This window comes from Cibotium barometz, chromosome 7, assembly GCF_041138505.1.
Source record: "Cibotium barometz isolate CiBa-2024 chromosome 7, ASM4113850v1, whole genome shotgun sequence".
Taxonomy (NCBI): domain Eukaryota; kingdom Viridiplantae; phylum Streptophyta; class Polypodiopsida; order Cyatheales; family Cibotiaceae; genus Cibotium; species Cibotium barometz.
Window position 1 is genome coordinate 36,604,726 of NC_141052.1, and position 18,878 is coordinate 36,623,603.

Sequence of the window (18,878 nt, forward strand, 5' to 3'; positions counted from 1 at the left end):
GTGACAAGTGTGAGGCCTTTTGTCTCACTTTGATCCACTTTCTGACAAGTGTGAGGCCACTTATCTCACTTTGATTCACTTTCTTTCCACATTTCCCAATCTAAGAGATGGGTTCTCCCATAATCTTTACCTCTAAAAATATCCCAACTAGTAGCCCATTTGTCATAGGTACTTTGGCAACTCTTGGTATCTGCTCTATTCCTGTTGTAATGATGCGAACAGAATTTCCATTGGAGTCAGGCCAAAAATAGCAACTCTCCTAAATTTTAGGAGTGTGATCCTTCGTATCCCATGATAATCCCCCATTCCTAAAGCTTGTAGTTCCTAAATGTTTAGACATCCTTGAGTCCACCAGACCCCTTTCATATTGGGAAATGTCCTGGCTGGTGACAAAAACTTTGGCAAAAAGAAAGATTACTACTACTCAATGCCCGAGGTGCTCATCCTCTAATGAGACCATCCAACACTTGCTATGGCACTGTATTGACACCCAAGATTTCTTGCATAGTTTACGTGCTTGACTGCCAGATTTCCTGGTACACATTTCTCCAATAACTTTTGGATCTTTGGCAGATATGAGAGTAGGCTAGCACGAATGACTCCTTTTTTGGAATGGACAAGATTTTGGGCTCTGTGGTCACTTTGGATTGCACTTAATCGACTGGCTTTCGAGTCACCCTCGATTGATAAGTATTACTACTTCCGTCAATCATTGCTCCAATCCTTATGTGATGGCCATCAGCTCCAACAGCTAGATTAGATACATATAGATTTTTTTTCCCACTGTTTTTAGTTTTGTGAATTAATGAAAAACACTCAAATGAGAGTGCTTCTCTCTGTACAGTAAAGTAATAGAACAGTGAGTAAGTCATAGAACAATGGTCTTTAAAAAAAAAGAGTGTGTGTATTTATGCATATATATTATGCAGATAATGTATGTATGCATGCATGTAATGTATGTATATATGAGAATGAGACCCAGTTTGCCTGGAATTTCTAGTTACCATTCTAAGGTCTTACCTGGCCTATGCACTGCATCAGATTACAGTTGTTTGGAGGTTCTACTCTTGTGGCGTGACAACTACACGAGCATAAACCAGGAGCTTTTTCAAGGATATCACAAAGGAAACCCAAGTAGCATGATCAATGAGATATCTGCAGGTTTCAACCTTAGCGACCACTGCAAACACTAATTGTTAATTTCTTCTTCTGAACCCTATTGTTTTGTATTGAACAGCATTTGATTTTGGAAACACGTCCCCAGCAAAGCTTGATGTAACAATTTGGTATAATGATACCCTGAGGAATCCCTCCGGAAACAAACCGCCTGGGCTGGTTCGATTGCCTCGATCCATGAACCTGGTAGGCTCTTAAACTGTGTATTTTGATTTTTCAAATAAATTAGCCTTTATAACACTAATAAGGATGTTTATTTGAGTGAAATAAGTCACTATGTATTTTGTATCCTGAGTATATCACTAGGAGATTCTCTAGCTTCTGCCAGGTCCTTCCTATGTATGGATTTTTTTACGAGGTGATGTCTATGCAGTAAAATAAACCCATTTGTGTACAGGGTTTTCATTGGTTTTCCTTTAATGTAGTGCATGGCTTTATGTGCCTAGACTGCAACTTTACAGAGAGTTATAGACTCCTACAGCTGAACATTGCAAGAGTTTTATTGAAAGACAAGGCCAAAAATTTGCACACAAATACTGGCTGCTATAGGGGAGTCCTGGTGAAAAAAGAAGGCAAGTTTGCGAGAGGAGCACACCTCCATTTGTTTTGATACTGTCTCTGTTGGGGAGAGTGATGAATCTGGTCTTGTGCAATGGCTTGGGAATAGGACATAAAGTGCCCATGCAAGGGCCTGCTATGCACTCAATCGTGAAGTTCTCTCTTGTTTTTTCAAGGTTACAGTATCATTAGTGTGCTAGAGGAGTGACTTCAGAATTCATTGACATGTTTGGCCATGCATTGCCTCCACCAGACAGGATAAGATGTGGTTTTTGTGTCTATTGCAGGTTTCCTGCCATCCACATGCCATCCTCTTGAGGAGAATATGGCGTTGGATATGAGGCAGGGTCTAAGTTGTGTAGCCAGCGGTGGATGCTCTATTTTGCATGCTGCATGACCAGTCACAGACTATATTCTCTACCCGTGCATCCTCACACAGCTTCTTACTTCTTTGTGAAATTTTCACAGTAGTTGTTCCAGGTGGTAGTATCTGTTTTATTGTTTAGGTAGCGTTTCTTTCTTCCGAGAGAGAGAGAGAGAGAGAGAGAGAGAGAGAGAGAGAGAGAGAACAGGCTATTTGGGGAGAATTTCATTGAGCATGCGTGGCTGCATGCCATCACGGTTATTGGACAGCATGGCAGGTCTCCGCATATTGACACTCGACCAATGTTGTGAAAAATAGTTTAGGTGGATATTATAAAAGGCATGCTGAGTACAGCTGTTAGAATTCATGTTCCACCAGGGGGACAGTTTAAGTATGCTTGGGTTATAAGACTGCATTGAAGCAAATGTGCTTCCAATCAAGGTGAATGAAGCACCAAAAGGGGGGACCATCTGAGGTCAAAAATGGGTGCCCACAACTTGGGGAGCTGGTCAGCCCATTTCTATCTATAGATTTGGACTAGCTCTTTTAGTAATTTGTTTACCTTTTTTCAAATCGCAGAAAACTTGAGTGCTTTGGAATGTAACCAATATGTTTTTTTTTGGACAGGTTGCTCAAGCCTTTCTACGTTTCATGAGAGGGTCAAGTGCAGAACTTCCTTTGTGGTTTATTTCAGAAATGCCTAAATCAACTACGACCTTGAGACTAGAGTTTTCATCTCTACTTGGGCCACTATTCTTTATGTGGGTGATCCAGCTGTTGTTTCCTGTAAGTATTTCCTTTTATCTACAATTTTTAAATACCCCACAGATTTCTACAATTCTAGACCATATTTGTTGAGCCTTGTTTTAGCAAGGCTCTTCCATTCTAGTTTGGTTAAACTTAGAAAGGCCTTTATGGAGGGGAGATCATAGTTGCATGCAACATAAATGGCTGGAAACTAGGAAATGGAAATGGCTAGGAAACGCCATGGCTTTAACATTATTTAGTAGATGTAATTCAAAATGGTGAAACAAGTTGAGAGAGAGAGGAGAAACTTGGGATAGATTATAATTTAAAAGTCAAAACTTAGTGGGGGAAAAATCCCTAGATGAGATTAGAAAACGGGGAAACGGAAACAGAAACGGCATTCCACAATTTTGGCTAGGTAACGGCCGTTTCTTGTTACTATGTGGGAGATGGGGACATATTGGCCTTACGTTTTTTCTTGGTCCGAGGGGGTATTGGGGGGTCAGGGCGTGTGGGTGGTGGCCACTATAAATTATGTAGATAGCATGTGGGCTCAACATAAGTTTTTTTCAAATATCTTTTTGAAGATGAATTTAGGGTTTTGTTTCAGGGAAAAAGCTGTTGGGGTCTTTCATTGGACCAAGATTCAAAGGTTACTGCTTTTTGAATGCATGTTATACATAGGATTTTTGAATAGTTACACCCCCAAGTTTGTTTTTCCCACTCAAAGTCACGCCTCTTAGTGGGTTGCAAACATTGATTTGGCATAAAAAGGTAGTACTCAAGTCCTCGTGTGGGCTCCCATTCACACAATCTCACATTTGCGCATACTTGTGTGTGTGCAAACATATGTATGTAAGTCCCCACATAATAGTTAAACCCCCAAGCTTGTTTTCTCCATTCCAATAGCAAGTTCCTCCCGTTGGCGGGGTGCCAGCATATCAAGCACACCTTTGCTAGGATCATGCACACCTTTGTATACCCACATGCTCATGTCCACGTTCATGCACAAAGGGTGCTGTAACTGTGATTCGCATCCTCTGAAAGGTACCATGATTTTTGGGGTTTTTAATCATATTTCTTGGGTATTCACAATGAAAAAGACCTATTTGCCACAAAGTGCTACCCCCACATGTGTATGTAGTAAAAACCTATTATGTTTTCTGAAAAGAGGCTTTCTGGTCTAGGTCATAATACACTCGTTGTTTTTATAAGTCAGTCAACCTGTTAAAATACGGATTATCAAACATAAGTTGGCTCTTGATGGCTCCTCTTCATTCACGGAAATAAACTCATACGAGAAATTGGGTGCTGCTTGTTTTTTAGGTAATTATCTCAACTCTGGTGTATGAGAAACAACAAAAACTCAGAATAATGATGAAGATGCATGGACTTGGAGACGGGGCCTACTGGCTTATGACTTACTGCTTTTTTCTTTTACTCTCACTAATATATATGGCGTGCTTCATGATGTTTGGCTCTCTTATTGGTAAAGTATCTTAACTCCAACCATATGACATGACAGTTCACCAACAGTATAATGTTTAATAACATTAGCTATATGGCTTATTGGGGTGTAGGGGGGTGGGGACATTTGACATGGTGGAACATAAGTTTGGGGACTCTTTGCTCACAGTTCTATTCCAACCTGTCCGGCACTTGCAAGTATCACACTCTTGCAGTCTTACACACTTGCAACTAGTTATATACACTTGCAACTGAGTGTGCGCTTGTAACTTGCTGCCCAAGTGGTCCTATCTGTAGACTGTATGCCTCATGCTTTTGGACCTCAAGGCTTTTGGTCATGTGAAGTGGTGAGAGTATGCATGTGCATTTCCCTTTACATCAGAAGAGATGGATAGCTCAGTGCAAGGGATAAAATTTTCTCCTCTTTTATGAAGGACCTTAGTTTTTTTAAAAGTAAAAAAAATACATTTCCTTTGAGTAATGAGTTTATTTTGTCATTTTGTCATTTTTTGTAATTTCAAAACTTGTACGCCTTTTGTTGTTCATTTCACCCTTTTCTGTGACATGCCTTAATTATCTTGTTTGGAATATATTCACAGGCCTCAAATTTTTCAAGCTGAATTCGTATGGCATTCAAATCCTGTTCTACTTTGTGTATGTAAACTTGCAAATTGCTTTGGGATTCCTGACATCAACCTTTTTTTCAAATACAACAACTGCGACAGGTAGGAATCAAGACATTATTGGTGAGCCCCCCCACCCCATGCACGCATGCACACAAACAGTAAGCAGTAACATGTGGCATTAAATTTTGAAGCGTTAAGACAATGGTGGTCATACATTCCGGGCTACCTAATTAAATAAATATATCATGGTGTTCAATATTCTCTGTTTTTCCTTTTCAGTTGTTGGCTATCAGTACGTGTTTGGATTCGGTTTACTTGGAGCCTTTCTTTTTCAATTTTTTGTGGAGGACCATAATTTTAGCAGTACGTAAGGTTCTTCTCTATGAAGTTTTGAAATTTTTGGGATTCTTCACAAAATGCAAATTTTACTCAATGTTGTGATGCAAAACTCAAATCCCATATTTCTATAAAATTTCAAGAAGGTTTTACAGCTAATGAAATGGTCCTATCGTCCATGCCTTAAAACCAAGATTATCGGGATCAACATTCCATAGCCCTGCCTCATGCTTTGGGGTATACTAGTTTCCCGAATCTCAAGAAGCACATGGCCTAGAGTCACGTGGTTCAAGCCATGATCAAAGGGATTTTCAGCTAAGTCAATGGGTTTCCCCACTCATAACAGTGAGAACTTCTGGCGCAAAAAACCAGACTACTATTCATGGCCGTGAATATCTTGAGATATTCACATCTGAAAATAGTCATCATTTTGAGGCACAATTATGCTAGAATGATTCACTTATAGAAAAGAAGATGTGATCAATGTGAAAACTATCATTCTTGAACATTTTTCCTGACATAAAAAACCAGATTGGTTTTTCACGGCATGAATATCTTGAGATATTCACATCGATTAAATGTTGTTAATTTATGATTCTAACTAGATGTAGGTTTTCTTGAGGCCCAGTGGAAGCCTGTGATCACCTCAGGTGAGATTTGAAGCACTTTTTTAGGCGTGAAAAACTTGAGATATTCACGATCGTGAGTATCTGCTGGTTTTTCACGTCGAAAAAATAAATCTCTGAGCTTATTTTCTGAAGTATGGGATCATTGTGAAGACCTTGATATGATTTAAAGTGCCGTTGAGCCATTGTTTCTGGTCCTTTATTATTTTCCTGACTTTTGAGAAGTACTAAGCATGATTTATGATTCTTTTTGAGTGGCTTATCTAGGCGTGGAAAACCTAGAATACTCACGGTGTGATTATCTTATGAAATTCACGCGTGAACATTCATACCTGTTTTGTGCATGCTGCCTTTCATGGGTGTTAGGGCCCTTTCTTATGCCTGCTGCTAAGCTTCAAGGGCGTCTGTGCTCTGAGAGTGGGTTGGCAAATAGTTTGAATTGTACCATTGAGCATTTTGTTGATTTCATTGTGGCTGGAGTAATTGCTGAAGTTGAAGATTTAGCTCTTCAGATATTGATGCATTCGATGATGTTATTTTTTGCATCTCCTTGTTGTTCATAGCGCAAGCAGGTTCTTGTGGGTTCTCCGTTTTCGGAAGAGGGTTCTTGGAGTCTGCTTGTTGTGGCTTTGGTTGCCACACCTTTCGAGACGTAGGTGTGTTTCTTCTTGGCATAGAGGTTGGTGGCGAGGCTATTCTTTCTTTGATGGCCTTGGGCACCTAGATGGTGGAATAACCATTATACATACCCTTAAGTAATGAGTAGGCATGTAGGCACCCATTTTTGATCTTACGATGTGGGGGTTGGTGTCTTTGTTGATGAGGTTGTTTTCTTTATGCAAGTTGATAGGATCTTGTGGATTTCTTGGGGATCCACACATTTTCATTACCTTCATACAATCCTTGTGTTTGCAATAATTTCTTGGGAACCCATAATTGATGAGTTGGAAGAAGTTCTTATAGGGATCTTTTGGGTTTTTGCTGTAGAAGAGATTGACGAGTACTTTGCTTTCTAGGCTTTTGAGATTTGCGATGTGTGCATTGCCTTTGTTAGCGAGGTAGCTAAATCGGATTGCCACCCTCATAGTAGCCTTGCGCTATTAATAGTTCCTTCTCCACCCACCTTTTGATACAATGAAGATATCTTGACATTTCCTTATGCGGTGGATGTATCTTCTTTTGTGGAACTGAAGTTTTGGTACCTTTCTTAGCATCTCCTCTTGCAAAGGAGTAGTGATATTTTTTGGTTTGGGCAGCATGGATGATGATGCTTGGGTCTTCATATGAGAGGCTGCCGATGGCGAGGTCATTTGGATGGATTTACCTTTGTAAGCAGCAGTGATGACCTTCGGTGTCGTCCTCGTTGATGGTTTAGGTTTGTTTTCAAGAGAGGCTGTCGATGACGAGATTTTTGTGATAGAAGCCTTTGACTCCTTTGGCAAGGTTGGTTGAGGGCCTTCAAAGTAGAGGTTTTCATGAGGTACTGCTGATGTAGAGGGTAGGTCTGTATTATCAATGGCAATCGTCGTTGGAGAGACTATTTGCTTGGGCAGAGGATCTATTGATGTTGAAGGTTGTGGAGGGTTACCCTTGCCAGAGTAAGCTCCAAGCTGTGTTGGTTGATGATGACTTGGTATAGGCTATCGACTGCGAGGTTGTGAAATTAGAGGTGGAGGCTTGTTCTTTTGATGGTGAGGATGGAGCGGAAGGAACAGAGGTTTTATCAAGAAGGGCCTCCGATGGAGAAGGTAGGTTTTTAGGTGGAGGAGCTTTGTGGGAGGGGCCTTGTAGCCTTTTACATGCAGTATCATAAAGATCCTTTAGTGTCAGATTCTCCCTGTCACAAAGTGGCATCACTATCTTCGTGTTGTGGGTCTTCAAGGTGATCGTATTGCTAATGAAACATAGTTTTGCATTGGTATCAATAATCCATTGTTGTTCGAGAACTAAGTTTGCTTCCAATACAAACTCAATCACTAAAAATTTGCAATCAAGGAGGTTAGTTTACATGTAAATTGTATGTTCAAAGTACCGTGGACATGGCATCTTTACGTTATGTGTAAAAGAAATTCATACAGGATGAGCTTGTAGTGCAGGTTGACCTAATAATTCCCATAGTTCAAGGGTTATGAGATTATGTTCATGCCATGGATAAAGTTGGGCTTGCATTGGGTTGATACTTCCAAAGGCTTTAAATCCTACATCAAATTTGGGAAGATTTGAAATAGGGTCAAGTCTAGGTGCTTGGGTTTCAAGCTCCATGGGTTTAGGTTGTGAAGGTTCCCTACTTGGCAATGGCTCTTCTTCTCGTAAGAGCATTGTGAATGTATTCTAAGTTGACAATTTTCATTGATTGGTCAATAGAGTACTGAGAACTACTTATCCAAGTGCCACCCAAGATGATTTCATCAAGGTCTTCAAGAGTAACCTCGAATTTCCATTCCATGTCAACGCCCTTAAGGAGAAGAGTGAAATAACCCTGTATTTCCATGTATTGCCTAGTAGCATCTATCAGTGGCATATGTCTAGTGTGATTGCAGGTTGCCCCAAGGATACCCAAGTTTCTCCTGATACGATGTTATGACTAGCATTAGGACTAAGCACTGCTCGTTTCCATTCAATATTATTTCCCATAGGGAAATCTAGCGAAACTTTGATAGGATTTCACTTTCAAGTTTAGTTTCCGATTCACTTTGAGATGAATGTATGGTCTCCGATGTACTTCCAAAGAGTCGGTCCAAAGCATAGTTTTCCTTAGAGTTCATCTCAATGGTATCTTCTATCATGTTGTCTAAATGGACTGCTTCTTTGCAACATTGCTCAAAAGAATCTGGATTTATGATCAAATTGTGCAAAGTGTTCTTGTTTAATCTCATGCGGCCACATCACTTTATTTGTGCATCATTAAGTTTCATGCGTAGGATGTGATCCCATATGGTTTCCTCAGGCTTCCACTCGACCCTTTAGAGTTCTAATGCAATACTCCACCTAGGGCCTTGTTGAGAATCCATAGATAAATACTGTCTTTAGCGTCCTGAAATTTACCTTAATTGTAGGCATCAATGCGATGAACCATCTACTGGCCTTGCCCACTAAGCATAGATTCAATATGGACAATCAATTGGGCAGGTTTTGGAGTCCCAGCAGATGGTTGTATCATCAGTGGTGCACAGGACAGTGGGCATCCTGTCCATCAGACTCTGCATCGCCTCCCCGACCCCCGCGTGAGACCTTGGCATGCGCGACCGGCCAGAGCAGGGGACGCAAGGCCTTAGACCAGGGTGGAGGATCTTGACCAGCGGACCCCTGCAGCCCAGGCCCCCTCCTAGGCCCAGCAAGAGGAGGGCACTAGCCGTTGGTAGAAAATTTGTCATCCTAGGTGGCACCGCAACTCGACTCCCTAGGAGCACCGCCTACTAGATTGCCAGGCAGGTTCCCCCCCACCAACCACCTCCCATGAGGTAACAGTGCCCACTAGCGACTTTATGAGCATTTAGTTCCTGATGAAGAGATGGGTGCAGGAGACTTGAGGCCCTTCTTTCGATTCCTTTATTGCGACGGATGGAGCATAGAGCAGGTGTACCACAAGACTAGAGTGGAGTGGAGCTTTATGGAGGACAAGATCAGAGATCATCTGGATTGCATCCAGCCCCAAAGAGATTATGATTATTCCCCCTCCAAACTGACCCTGAAGACCCTCCGTGGAGAGGGTGTCTTGAGCAAGTCTCACTCCTCCCATCCCTAGTTATGTGGATCGTCTCTTAGAATGTTCACAGGAGGGGGGGGGGGGGGGGGGGGGGGGGCTGCTATATATTGGTACTTCTTCAAGAGCTGCAGAGAGCCTGTGTAGGAGGCCGAGTTGACTTCTTGTTTCTGTAGGAACATCACCTTTCGGCAGGGCGCACCCACTGATGTGGGAAGATTTTGCTCGAACGCAGCCATACCTTTTGGTCCTTGCTTTCGGCCTTGAGGAGAACTAGGGAGGGTGTTTAGATCTGATGGTACGCCAAGCAGGGCTGGTTGCCAAAGGTTTTGCACAGGTTCAAGATTTTGACTTTCAGGAGACTTGCTCCTAGAGCCAAGTTAAGCACAATCCACACCATCCTTGCATTGGCAGCGAAGAGGGGGTGCCATGTTCTCCAAATGGATGTAAAATCAGCTTTCCTCAATGGAATCTCTAGGAGGAGGTATATGTAGAGTAGTCTTTAGGGTTCGTGGTTCCTGATTCCGAAAGCAAAGTTTGCAGATTACGGAAGGCGCTCTACGGACCCCACGAACATGGTATCAAAGGATTGATGCTTATTTTGTAAGTATTGGTCTTTTATGCAACCCGTCAAATGCAAATCTGTATGTCTTTTGTGAGCAAGAAAAGTATGTGGTCATTGTTAAGGGATCACCAAAAAAAGATCTCATAGAAACAACAAATGCTTAGTGCAAAGTATGAAATGACTAATCTTGGGCTTATGCATTATTGTTTGGGGATTGAGGTCTAGATTATATTTTCATCTCTCAGTAGAAATATGCAGGTGAGATACTCAAGGCTTTTGGCATGACCGAATGCAAGGCACTTTGTATCCCAAATGGAGGTTGATATGAAATTGTTCATCTCATCGAAGACACTTCAGACCTTGTGAATGAGACCTTATAGAGGAAGGTGGTTGGTAGTCCTATCTTCTTGTGTAATTCTAGACCAGACATCAATTTTATTCTTGGTGTTTTGAGCATGTTCTTCAACAAGTCCCGAGAGAATCGTTGGAAAGCAAGTATGCACATGTTGAGATACATCCAAGGCACTCAGGAGTATGGCATCATCTATGCTGCAGGCAAGACCCTCAGTGGCTTTTGTGACTCAGATTGGGCAAGGGATTCGAACACTAGGCACTCTGTAAGAGAGTATTGTTGGTATTGTTTTTCTCTTGGTTCAGGATTCATTTCTTGGGTCCATAAGAAACAGCCCACTGTTGTACTCTGATTGACAAAAGCGGAGTACAAAATTGAGTAACAAAAGCTGAGTACAAAGCTATACGCTTTGCATCATGCAAGGCATTGTGGCTTAGGAGGATTCTACAGGATACGGTGTAGTGTGCAGAAGTAGCCTACAACGCTGCAATGTGACAACCAGAGTTGCATCGCCATTGCTCGGAATCCCGTGTTTTGCTTGCACGAAACACATTGACATTCAGTATCACTTTGTGTGCAATCTCATCATGTTCAAGAAGGTCGAGATGGTCTAACACTCGACGATAGAGAACAATGCAGACGCCTTCATGAAGGCTCTTAGCAGGGACCAGATGGAGCGGCATTTTCATCGACTTGATATCGGATCATAGAGCCAGTTCACCTTTGGGTGGACATTGAGGGGGGGTGTTGGATATCATTACTCCACCTTCATAGTGTACTGTCTAGGCACTGGCAAGCTCATGTTTATGAGGAGTAGCCATGGTTGAGCGGCCCTGGGTACCCAACGTCCTATATTCACATGGGATGGTTGCCTAGGAGGCAAGATAGTTTAGAGACGGCTTGGATTAGATTTGGCACACTGCCAAATAGGCTACATACATTCTGGACCGTTATCTCATAGCGGTCCATACATGGAGTAAGTAGACTTTACACTTGGACAGTGTCCTAACATTGTGAGGCCCGAATGGGGTGCAAGATGAGCCCGCATGGCCATAGGAGTTGGAAAAAAATGCGTAGCAATTTCTAGTACATCTTTATGGGCTGATTCTACACTGTGGAGAGCGGCACCGATTATGAGCACATACCTACGTGGTCATGGCATGGCCACCCCGCGTCTACAAGCCTATATCAATACAGGGCCAGCCGTCCATGCAGTTCATCAATCATCACTGTGAGTTACTAGCATACAATCTCCTTCTTAGCAGTTCCGGATCAGCTGTCGAAGCTCCCTTCAAAGGAGCACAGAGATGTGGGGCTTTGCCATCTATTGTATCACTTCGATAATACAATATTCTTCTCTATCTCTATAATTGTGCAATTTGAGTTCTAAAGTTTTGTGCTGTGAAAGGTCCTACTTCTTGTGAGTATTCTCTTGTATACGCCGTATGTTGTATCCTCTTACACCTCTCAACTGGGCTACACGCTTCCTAACTTTTGAGGCTAATTTTAAGCCTTATATATTTATCAGATTCCAAATGCAATTGCTCTCTCTCTCTCTCTCTCTCTATTCCAAGCCTCCTACCCAATTGCAAGCCACACAGAGATCACTTACATGGTAGCACGGTTGAGGTGGTGCACTCATATGTCTATCTCGGAGCTACCTTCACTAGTCCACTGTTCTCTATGAGATAGGTAGCAGAGGATAGACTCATTAGAGGATATGCAACTCTAGCCTTATTGGAGAGGCAGTGTTTCCAGGTGCATTTTCAGGAGCCGAGGACAAAGGGTTAGCTTTTTGACACCCTAGTCACCCCGGCACTTATGTATGCATCTCCCTTTCTTTCTCCCTTCTACGTGCCAAGCGCCTCTCCCTCTCTCTCTCATACATGCGAGGTGCCCCCAACCCAGAGCACCAAGGATCTCCACCACACAGACAGATCCATGAGATTCTCCGATGACATGACATGCTCTCCATGGCCACATCTCCCATCAAGAGGCTTATAGAGTCATGTTTCATAGGCCCTTCTGTAGATGTTAATAGGCCTTTCTTTCTTTCTTTCTTGCATGAAATACTTTTCATTTGGGTATCTACACTTCAAGGTTGGAAAATTGAAGCAAAATTGCAAAAACTCACCAAGTTGGATTGGGGATTTTCTTAAATTTCACCACAGTGAATTGCAAACGTCCCTGAATTGGATTTGGAGTGTTTTGCACATTCACTTCAATTTCACCTAATTGTTCGAAATCACAAAGGGATTTTTGCAATTTCACTTCAACTTTCTGAAACTAAACTGAAATTGCAAAAACCCTGTTTTCGCAAATTTGCTTTATTTTGGTGAAATTGGAGTGAGCTTGCAAAAGGCCCCAAATCCAATTTGTTTGTTTTTTTTTTGGGGGCGGGGGGGGGGGGTGTGATTTTTCGAAATGTACTGGTTTTTTTTTTTCTTGCATCTCTACACAAAACCCAAAAAACCTTGAAACAAAGCCATGTTGTTGAAGCGGTGGTGGGTCTTTGTGATTTCATATCCAAGTGGCCAATTATGTGTGGGAGTAACTCATGGCATTCCTTAGGGTTTTTACTCCCAATCATGTTCTGGCACCATTACATTTCTCTTGCAGGTCTGGTACTTAGTCATCATGTATCAGTTCACTCATGGATTTTGCTGAGTGCTTCTCATGTACACCATAAATATAAAGTTTCTTTGATGGGGAGTCGGGACCAAAACCAAGAACATGGTGTCTTTCTTAGTTCATTAACTCTGGTGAGCACTAGAAGGTTCCAATTAACCTTCTTAGCTTTGTTCTTGCAGAAGGTGCAGTACTCTTTATGGAGCTCCTGCCTGGTTTTGCTTTATATCGGGGACTATATGAGTTTTCACAATATGCCCTAACAGGCTTCTACCAGGGCACAAAAGGTATGCAGTGGAAGAACATGAGAGACACAGAGAATGGGTTGCAGCAAGTTTTTGTTATAATGTTGGTTGAATGGATTATAATCATGCCCCTCGCATATTATTTGGACCAATTGATCTATTCCAAAAACATTAATTATGTTGGCAAAACCCTTAAGAAAGTACAAGAAAACATCAAAGGACCGTCTGTGAGGATACTCGATTCTCACATAGCTACCGAGGTGGAGAGATCCGATGTGTCACAGGAAGTAAGTATTTTCTATGATATCTTCATGATAATGATTGATACATACATACTTGCATACATGCAAGCATACACATACATATATTCTACCTGTTATGTATGTATGCACGTACACACATATTTTAAAAGTGGGACATATATTATTTAGTATAGACGTTGGGAGTCCAACGAGTATAGGCTGGTGGATTTGAACATAGGTCCTTACCCTGGGAGGTGAAACCCTTCACCACTGGGCTACACTCGCATGGACATGATTGGTATTTGTTTACCTTTGATCTGTCTTTTAAAGAGGGTGAATTATTAATATCTTTTGTTTTTCAGAGATTACTTGTGGAGGAGATCCTGGATGGTCATACCTCAGCGTGCACGATCGTATGTGACAATTTGCGGAAAGTTTATCAGGGGAAAAATGGGACTTCAGAAAAACACGCAGTACGTGGCCTTTCTATAGCCGTGCCACATGGCCAATGTTTTGGTATGCTGGGACCCAATGGTGCTGGAAAAACATCAAGTATAAACATGGTAAGGACTCATCCCTCTGTTGACAGACTGATTGAATGAGTATATGTTGGTTCTTTACTGGAAAACCGGGTTTTTTGGGTGGTGGTATGTACAGATGATTGGCCTATTAACACCGACTTCAGGAACAGCATACATACAAGGGCTGGATATCAGGAGGGACATGGACCAAATCTACTTGTGTATGGGTGTTTGTCCACAGTTTGAGTAAGTTTTCATTCAAATGAATGCCAATCCTTATACAAAGCTTTATCCTATGCTAGCACTTACATGCCTAATCATTTCCAGCCTGTTATGGGAGTCACTTACAGGTCAAGAACATCTGCTCTTCTATGGTAGGCTCAAAAATTTGAAGGGAGAAGTGCTTGATGATGTAAGTACCTTGGAGGGACCTTGGAGTTACATGTGTGGGTTTCTCAAGTGGTTAGGTGTGTCATTGTCGATGACTTTGACGATTATAAGGCTAGCTCATGAAGTGTGTAACATGTGTTTTTGTGTCTAGATGTAACAGGCAGTCACAAACGCATTGAGGAGTGTAAACCTTTTGAATGGGGGTTTTGGTGACAGACTAGTAGGGACATATAGTGGCGGTATGAAGCGCAGACTTAGTGTTGCAATATCCCTAATAGGGGACCCCAAAGTAAGCATATGCTCATGCATGTCTATTATCTTTTGCACATCAACATCACATAGTTCCTTCTGTAAGTATGTTTCTATAATTTTATCTTTAAAAATGCATTTTAAAAATCCCTTTATATCAAACCCACACATTTCTTACAAACTTTTTAGTGGCGTCATCCCCACACCCACCAAACTCCCTTTATCCACCTGCCCTCCACTCCATTGTCAGTGCCTGCCAGCTATCCTCCATTTACCTGCCATCCACTCCATCCAGCGGCCCTCTACTCAATTGTCGATGCCTGCCAGCTATCCCCCACCCACCGGCCGCCCTCCACTCCATTGTTGGTGCCTGTAAGATAAGCCTAGGGTAGCAAGCTTGTTTTTTGTACAATGAACTAGTGTGGAGATCTGCTTTTAGGTGTTTTTAAGGCAAATTTGTGCAGGTGGTTTACATGGATGAGCCAAGTGCAGGACTGGACCCTGCTTCTAGAAATTTTCTATGGAATGTGGTGAAGAAGGCAAAGCCCGGACGTGCTATTATTCTTACTAGTAAGATTCTTTATTTACCACTTCGTGCAGTGGGTTATGTAACACGTAGGTGCACAATATGGGGTTTTTTGAGCTTGGACAGATGGCTTTCACAGAAAGGGTAGGAGGTAAATTCCTATGCGTATATGCTAAATAAGTGCATAAATTTGAGGCTTTCTATGCATAGGAGGGTATAGAAAGCCCAAATTTAATGTGCATAGAAGGATATTTCTGAAGGGGTCATCATATAAGCAGGTGGTGTTCTCTAAATGCTACATAATGGATTATACCACAATAGGAAAGGTTTTTCAGGTAGCAGTATAATTACTTACTTTGTGTGGAATTTTTAATTTTTTTTGAAAAATTTGCTCTAGCACATTCAATGGAAGAGGCTGAGATGCTTTGTGATCGTGTGGGGATATTTGTGAAAGGCCAGCTTCAGTGTATTGGGAATTCCAAAGAAGTAAGCAGCTTGTATGTCCCCTGCATGACAACAAAAACTTTTTTTTTTTTAAAGTTTATCTACTTTTAAGCTGTTTTTGAAATATCTTTTGTTTCTTTTCTGAAAGTTGGAACTGCCCTTCGCAGGCCCCAGCTTAAGGAAACATTATTATTATTTCTCACTTTAATAACATCATGTTTTGTCTTTTTGCACAGCTAAAGTCAAGATATGGAGGTTTGTACGTGTTTACGATAAGCACGCCTTCGAGTCAAGAAGAGGAGGTTCTACACATGGTGCACCAACTTTCTTCAACTTCAAAGAGAATTTACAGCCTATCTGGAACTCAAAAATTTGAGATCTCCAAGAAAGATGTAACAATTGCAGATGTCTTTAGAGCCATAGTAAATGCCAAGGCACACACAAACATCCAAGCATGGGGTTTCACGGACACCACATTAGAGGACGTTTTTATAAAAGTAGTTGATCAAGCATCTTGATTTCTGCCTGGTGTTGACTAGTTCCTTATCTCTTATTCAATGTCTTCACAAATAATTCTTGTGTTTTGCAAGTAGACTATTGGACAGTTGCTACACTAATTGAATCTAGATAAACTAAGTTAGGAATACAATTAGAAATACACATTCAATATCATGTGTATTCGTTGAGACTCAAAGTCAATCAACCCTTCATAGATACCTATGTTGGTACAAATTTTGGTTCAAAAGGAACAAAAGAGGAATGCCCAATACTTTTCTTATTGCAATTTCAAAACTATTAGGTAAAAAACTTCTGGGTTAACATAAGAATGATGGAATGCTTGCACATAGAAGCATGGGTGTAAGGTTGTTTCTTTTCTAACAAATTTTTAGTTTCCCTGAAGGAAAAAAACATAGATAGAGTTCTACTAGTGCAAAAACATAATGATATATTTAGTTTCATGTAATTACATGCTCCCTTTCAAATGGTTGCAATGTGAATAAGTTGCATTTTGTGGGTCACAAGAGTTTGTGTGACATGCCTATCTCAATGCATGCTCATTACAGCAAAGTGAAAGTTCCATATTCCAAAAGTAGGTGGCTACCCTTTTTCTCAAAAAAAGTTTCTAAGAGTTGTTAGGAAAATGGTTAACACTAATATTTGAAGAAAAAATAATATATTTTTTAGATGCTTTTGTAGAAAACTCATTTTTCTATGTATTGCAAGGCTTCAAAGAATCCCTTACAAGATTCAAGATAGAAGTTTTCAAACTATGAAAAAAGAATAAAAGGTAATCTATTTAAAAATAAAGTTACAAGATTCAAGAATTCAAGGTAATCTCATTAGCTTTTGCAAAAAGTTACAATTTTCTAGTTAACTAACTTTATAAAAACACCTTGAGTAGAATGTAAGTTTTACTCCTGTGTGTGTGTGTGTGTGTGTGTGTGAGAGAGAGAGAGAGAGAGAGAGAGAGAGTTAAGAGTTATATTAAATTATAGTAATGGCATAAATGATCTATGAGACCAAATATGTAACATAAAGGCCATGCCAATCTTTAGATAATTTTGTGATCTTAAAAAATAAGCCTACACTCTTATAAAGTGGATCCCGTCTCTAGTGGTCAAAATTTGATGAGATTTAGCAAGATCATTGGTCATGTTGAATTATTGCATGTTATAAAATCTTGTATCCATTTGACTCCATTAGTAGCTTCAATTTACCAAGTGTAAAGATGGTCAGGTTGTGGTTTGTAGATTTTGTCCAAGTGTGTCTGAGCAAGACTTTAGGACCTTCAATGCCTTAATTTTAGTCAATAGCATGTGAGATTTTGTGTATCTGTAGGTTGTTGTATAGAGAACTGTCATACAAATCTGTACGGGCATCGGATGTATGCTGAGCCATCAACTACGCAATTGTGAACAAGGTTTTTGCTTTCAGGATAGTTTTCTTCATTATCCTCCAAAGCAAACTCGGTTTCACTGAATTACTATTTATAGCAACTTTAGTTGGTCGGAATAGTTGGAGATTTGACGTAGTAAAATTGTAGGATGTTCGGCACACTACTATCAGACCCCATACCTAATTGACTCTATCTATATCCTCAAATAAGCAGGCGTGGACATCTAATCAGATAGTAACAAGTAATATACTAATCTATGCTTAGAGTCTAGATCAACAGTCATGTTAAACATACTAGATGTCTTTTTGATCCAAGCTTTGATCTGTTGGCGAGTTGGGTATATGAAGATCAGTAGATTAAAGGCCTGCAGCAAATTGACATGCAGAAGGTCCGTTTTGTACCATGCGTGGACAGACTATTGACCATGATGATTGATTTTCAGTTGTTAAATCCCAAACAGGGCCTGGGAAGTGGTTAGACTTACCTCTGGTGTCCAAAATGCAACCAAACTTGGTAGTCCTATGAAATCTACCTAGTTACATGGCTCTGCATAATATTCTGGCATTTGGATAAATATAAGGTCTCTTACTAGCCAGGTGTATACAACTTTTGTGTAGACTGGTCAATCATGCGTCCCTTTGGCAGATGGCATGTGCTCCATGTCTAAAAACATAGACAATATTGTCAAAAAGTAAATAGGGTTTAGTATATGGCAAGTACATAGTACAATTTCAACATATTCCAGTTGGCATAGCCAGCTGATGATGCCAAACCCTTCATTTGAGTAGGTGTGGACAAGCTAATAGGCTTGTGTGCTTGAAATTTGTTCCCACTACCCATTTCATGAAAATCTGCTAGTTAGGTCACTACCATACATGATCATATTGCCTCCATATTTGGTATGGATGTAGTCCGAGAAGCTGTGGACCTATGTACATGAGCATGCAGCATTTCAGTGTGTGGAAGGGGTAGAAAATACCAGGCGTGGACATCTATGAGCTTTTCCCAGCTTGAATGTAAAAACAGTGTTAGATATCCTTTTTCAACTACCTCAAAACATATCAGATTGATTCGGAATGACCTAAGGGTTGGTATGCCTGAGGTAGTGTGTATGAAGAGCTGATGTTCATGACCTTGCTGAATTTTGACCATGGGAAGCCCTTGTTTTTAGTAGGCGTGGATAAACAGTTAGCCATGATGTCCAAAAATATTCAAA

The 18,878-nt window shown here is 40.9% G+C and overlaps 1 protein-coding gene across 8 annotated transcripts in view; it reads left to right on the forward strand.

Moving 5' to 3' along the window:
- The window catches only part of LOC147636941 (ABC transporter A family member 8-like), a 93,553-nt gene extending 77,266 nt beyond the window's left edge, over positions 1-16,287 (forward strand). For 5 of the 8 annotated variants that reach the window (XM_086800528.1, XM_086800522.1, XM_086800527.1 and 2 more), the window contains 14 exons: positions 1,042-1,161; positions 1,238-1,362; positions 2,726-2,884; positions 4,172-4,334; positions 4,912-5,037; positions 5,218-5,301; positions 13,331-13,680; positions 13,998-14,198; positions 14,293-14,402; positions 14,484-14,568; positions 14,707-14,835; positions 15,260-15,365; positions 15,719-15,807; positions 16,002-16,287. In XM_086800528.1, the coding sequence (XP_086656654.1) occupies positions 1,140-1,161; positions 1,238-1,362; positions 2,726-2,884; positions 4,172-4,334; positions 4,912-5,037; positions 5,218-5,301; positions 13,331-13,680; positions 13,998-14,198; positions 14,293-14,402; positions 14,484-14,568; positions 14,707-14,835; positions 15,260-15,365; positions 15,719-15,807; positions 16,002-16,283 (2,031 nt within the window). In that variant the 5' untranslated portion in view covers positions 1,042-1,139 and the 3' untranslated portion in view covers positions 16,284-16,287. Of the gene's footprint in view, positions 1-1,041; positions 1,162-1,237; positions 1,363-2,725; positions 2,885-4,171; positions 4,335-4,911; positions 5,038-5,217; positions 5,302-13,330; positions 13,681-13,997; positions 14,199-14,292; positions 14,403-14,483; positions 14,569-14,706; positions 14,836-15,259; positions 15,366-15,718; positions 15,819-16,001 lie in introns of all 8 variants that reach the window. The other 3 variants (XM_086800526.1, XM_086800523.1, XM_086800524.1) reach the window with 3 other exon arrangements.
- The last annotated feature ends 2,591 nt before the right edge of the window (positions 16,288-18,878 follow it).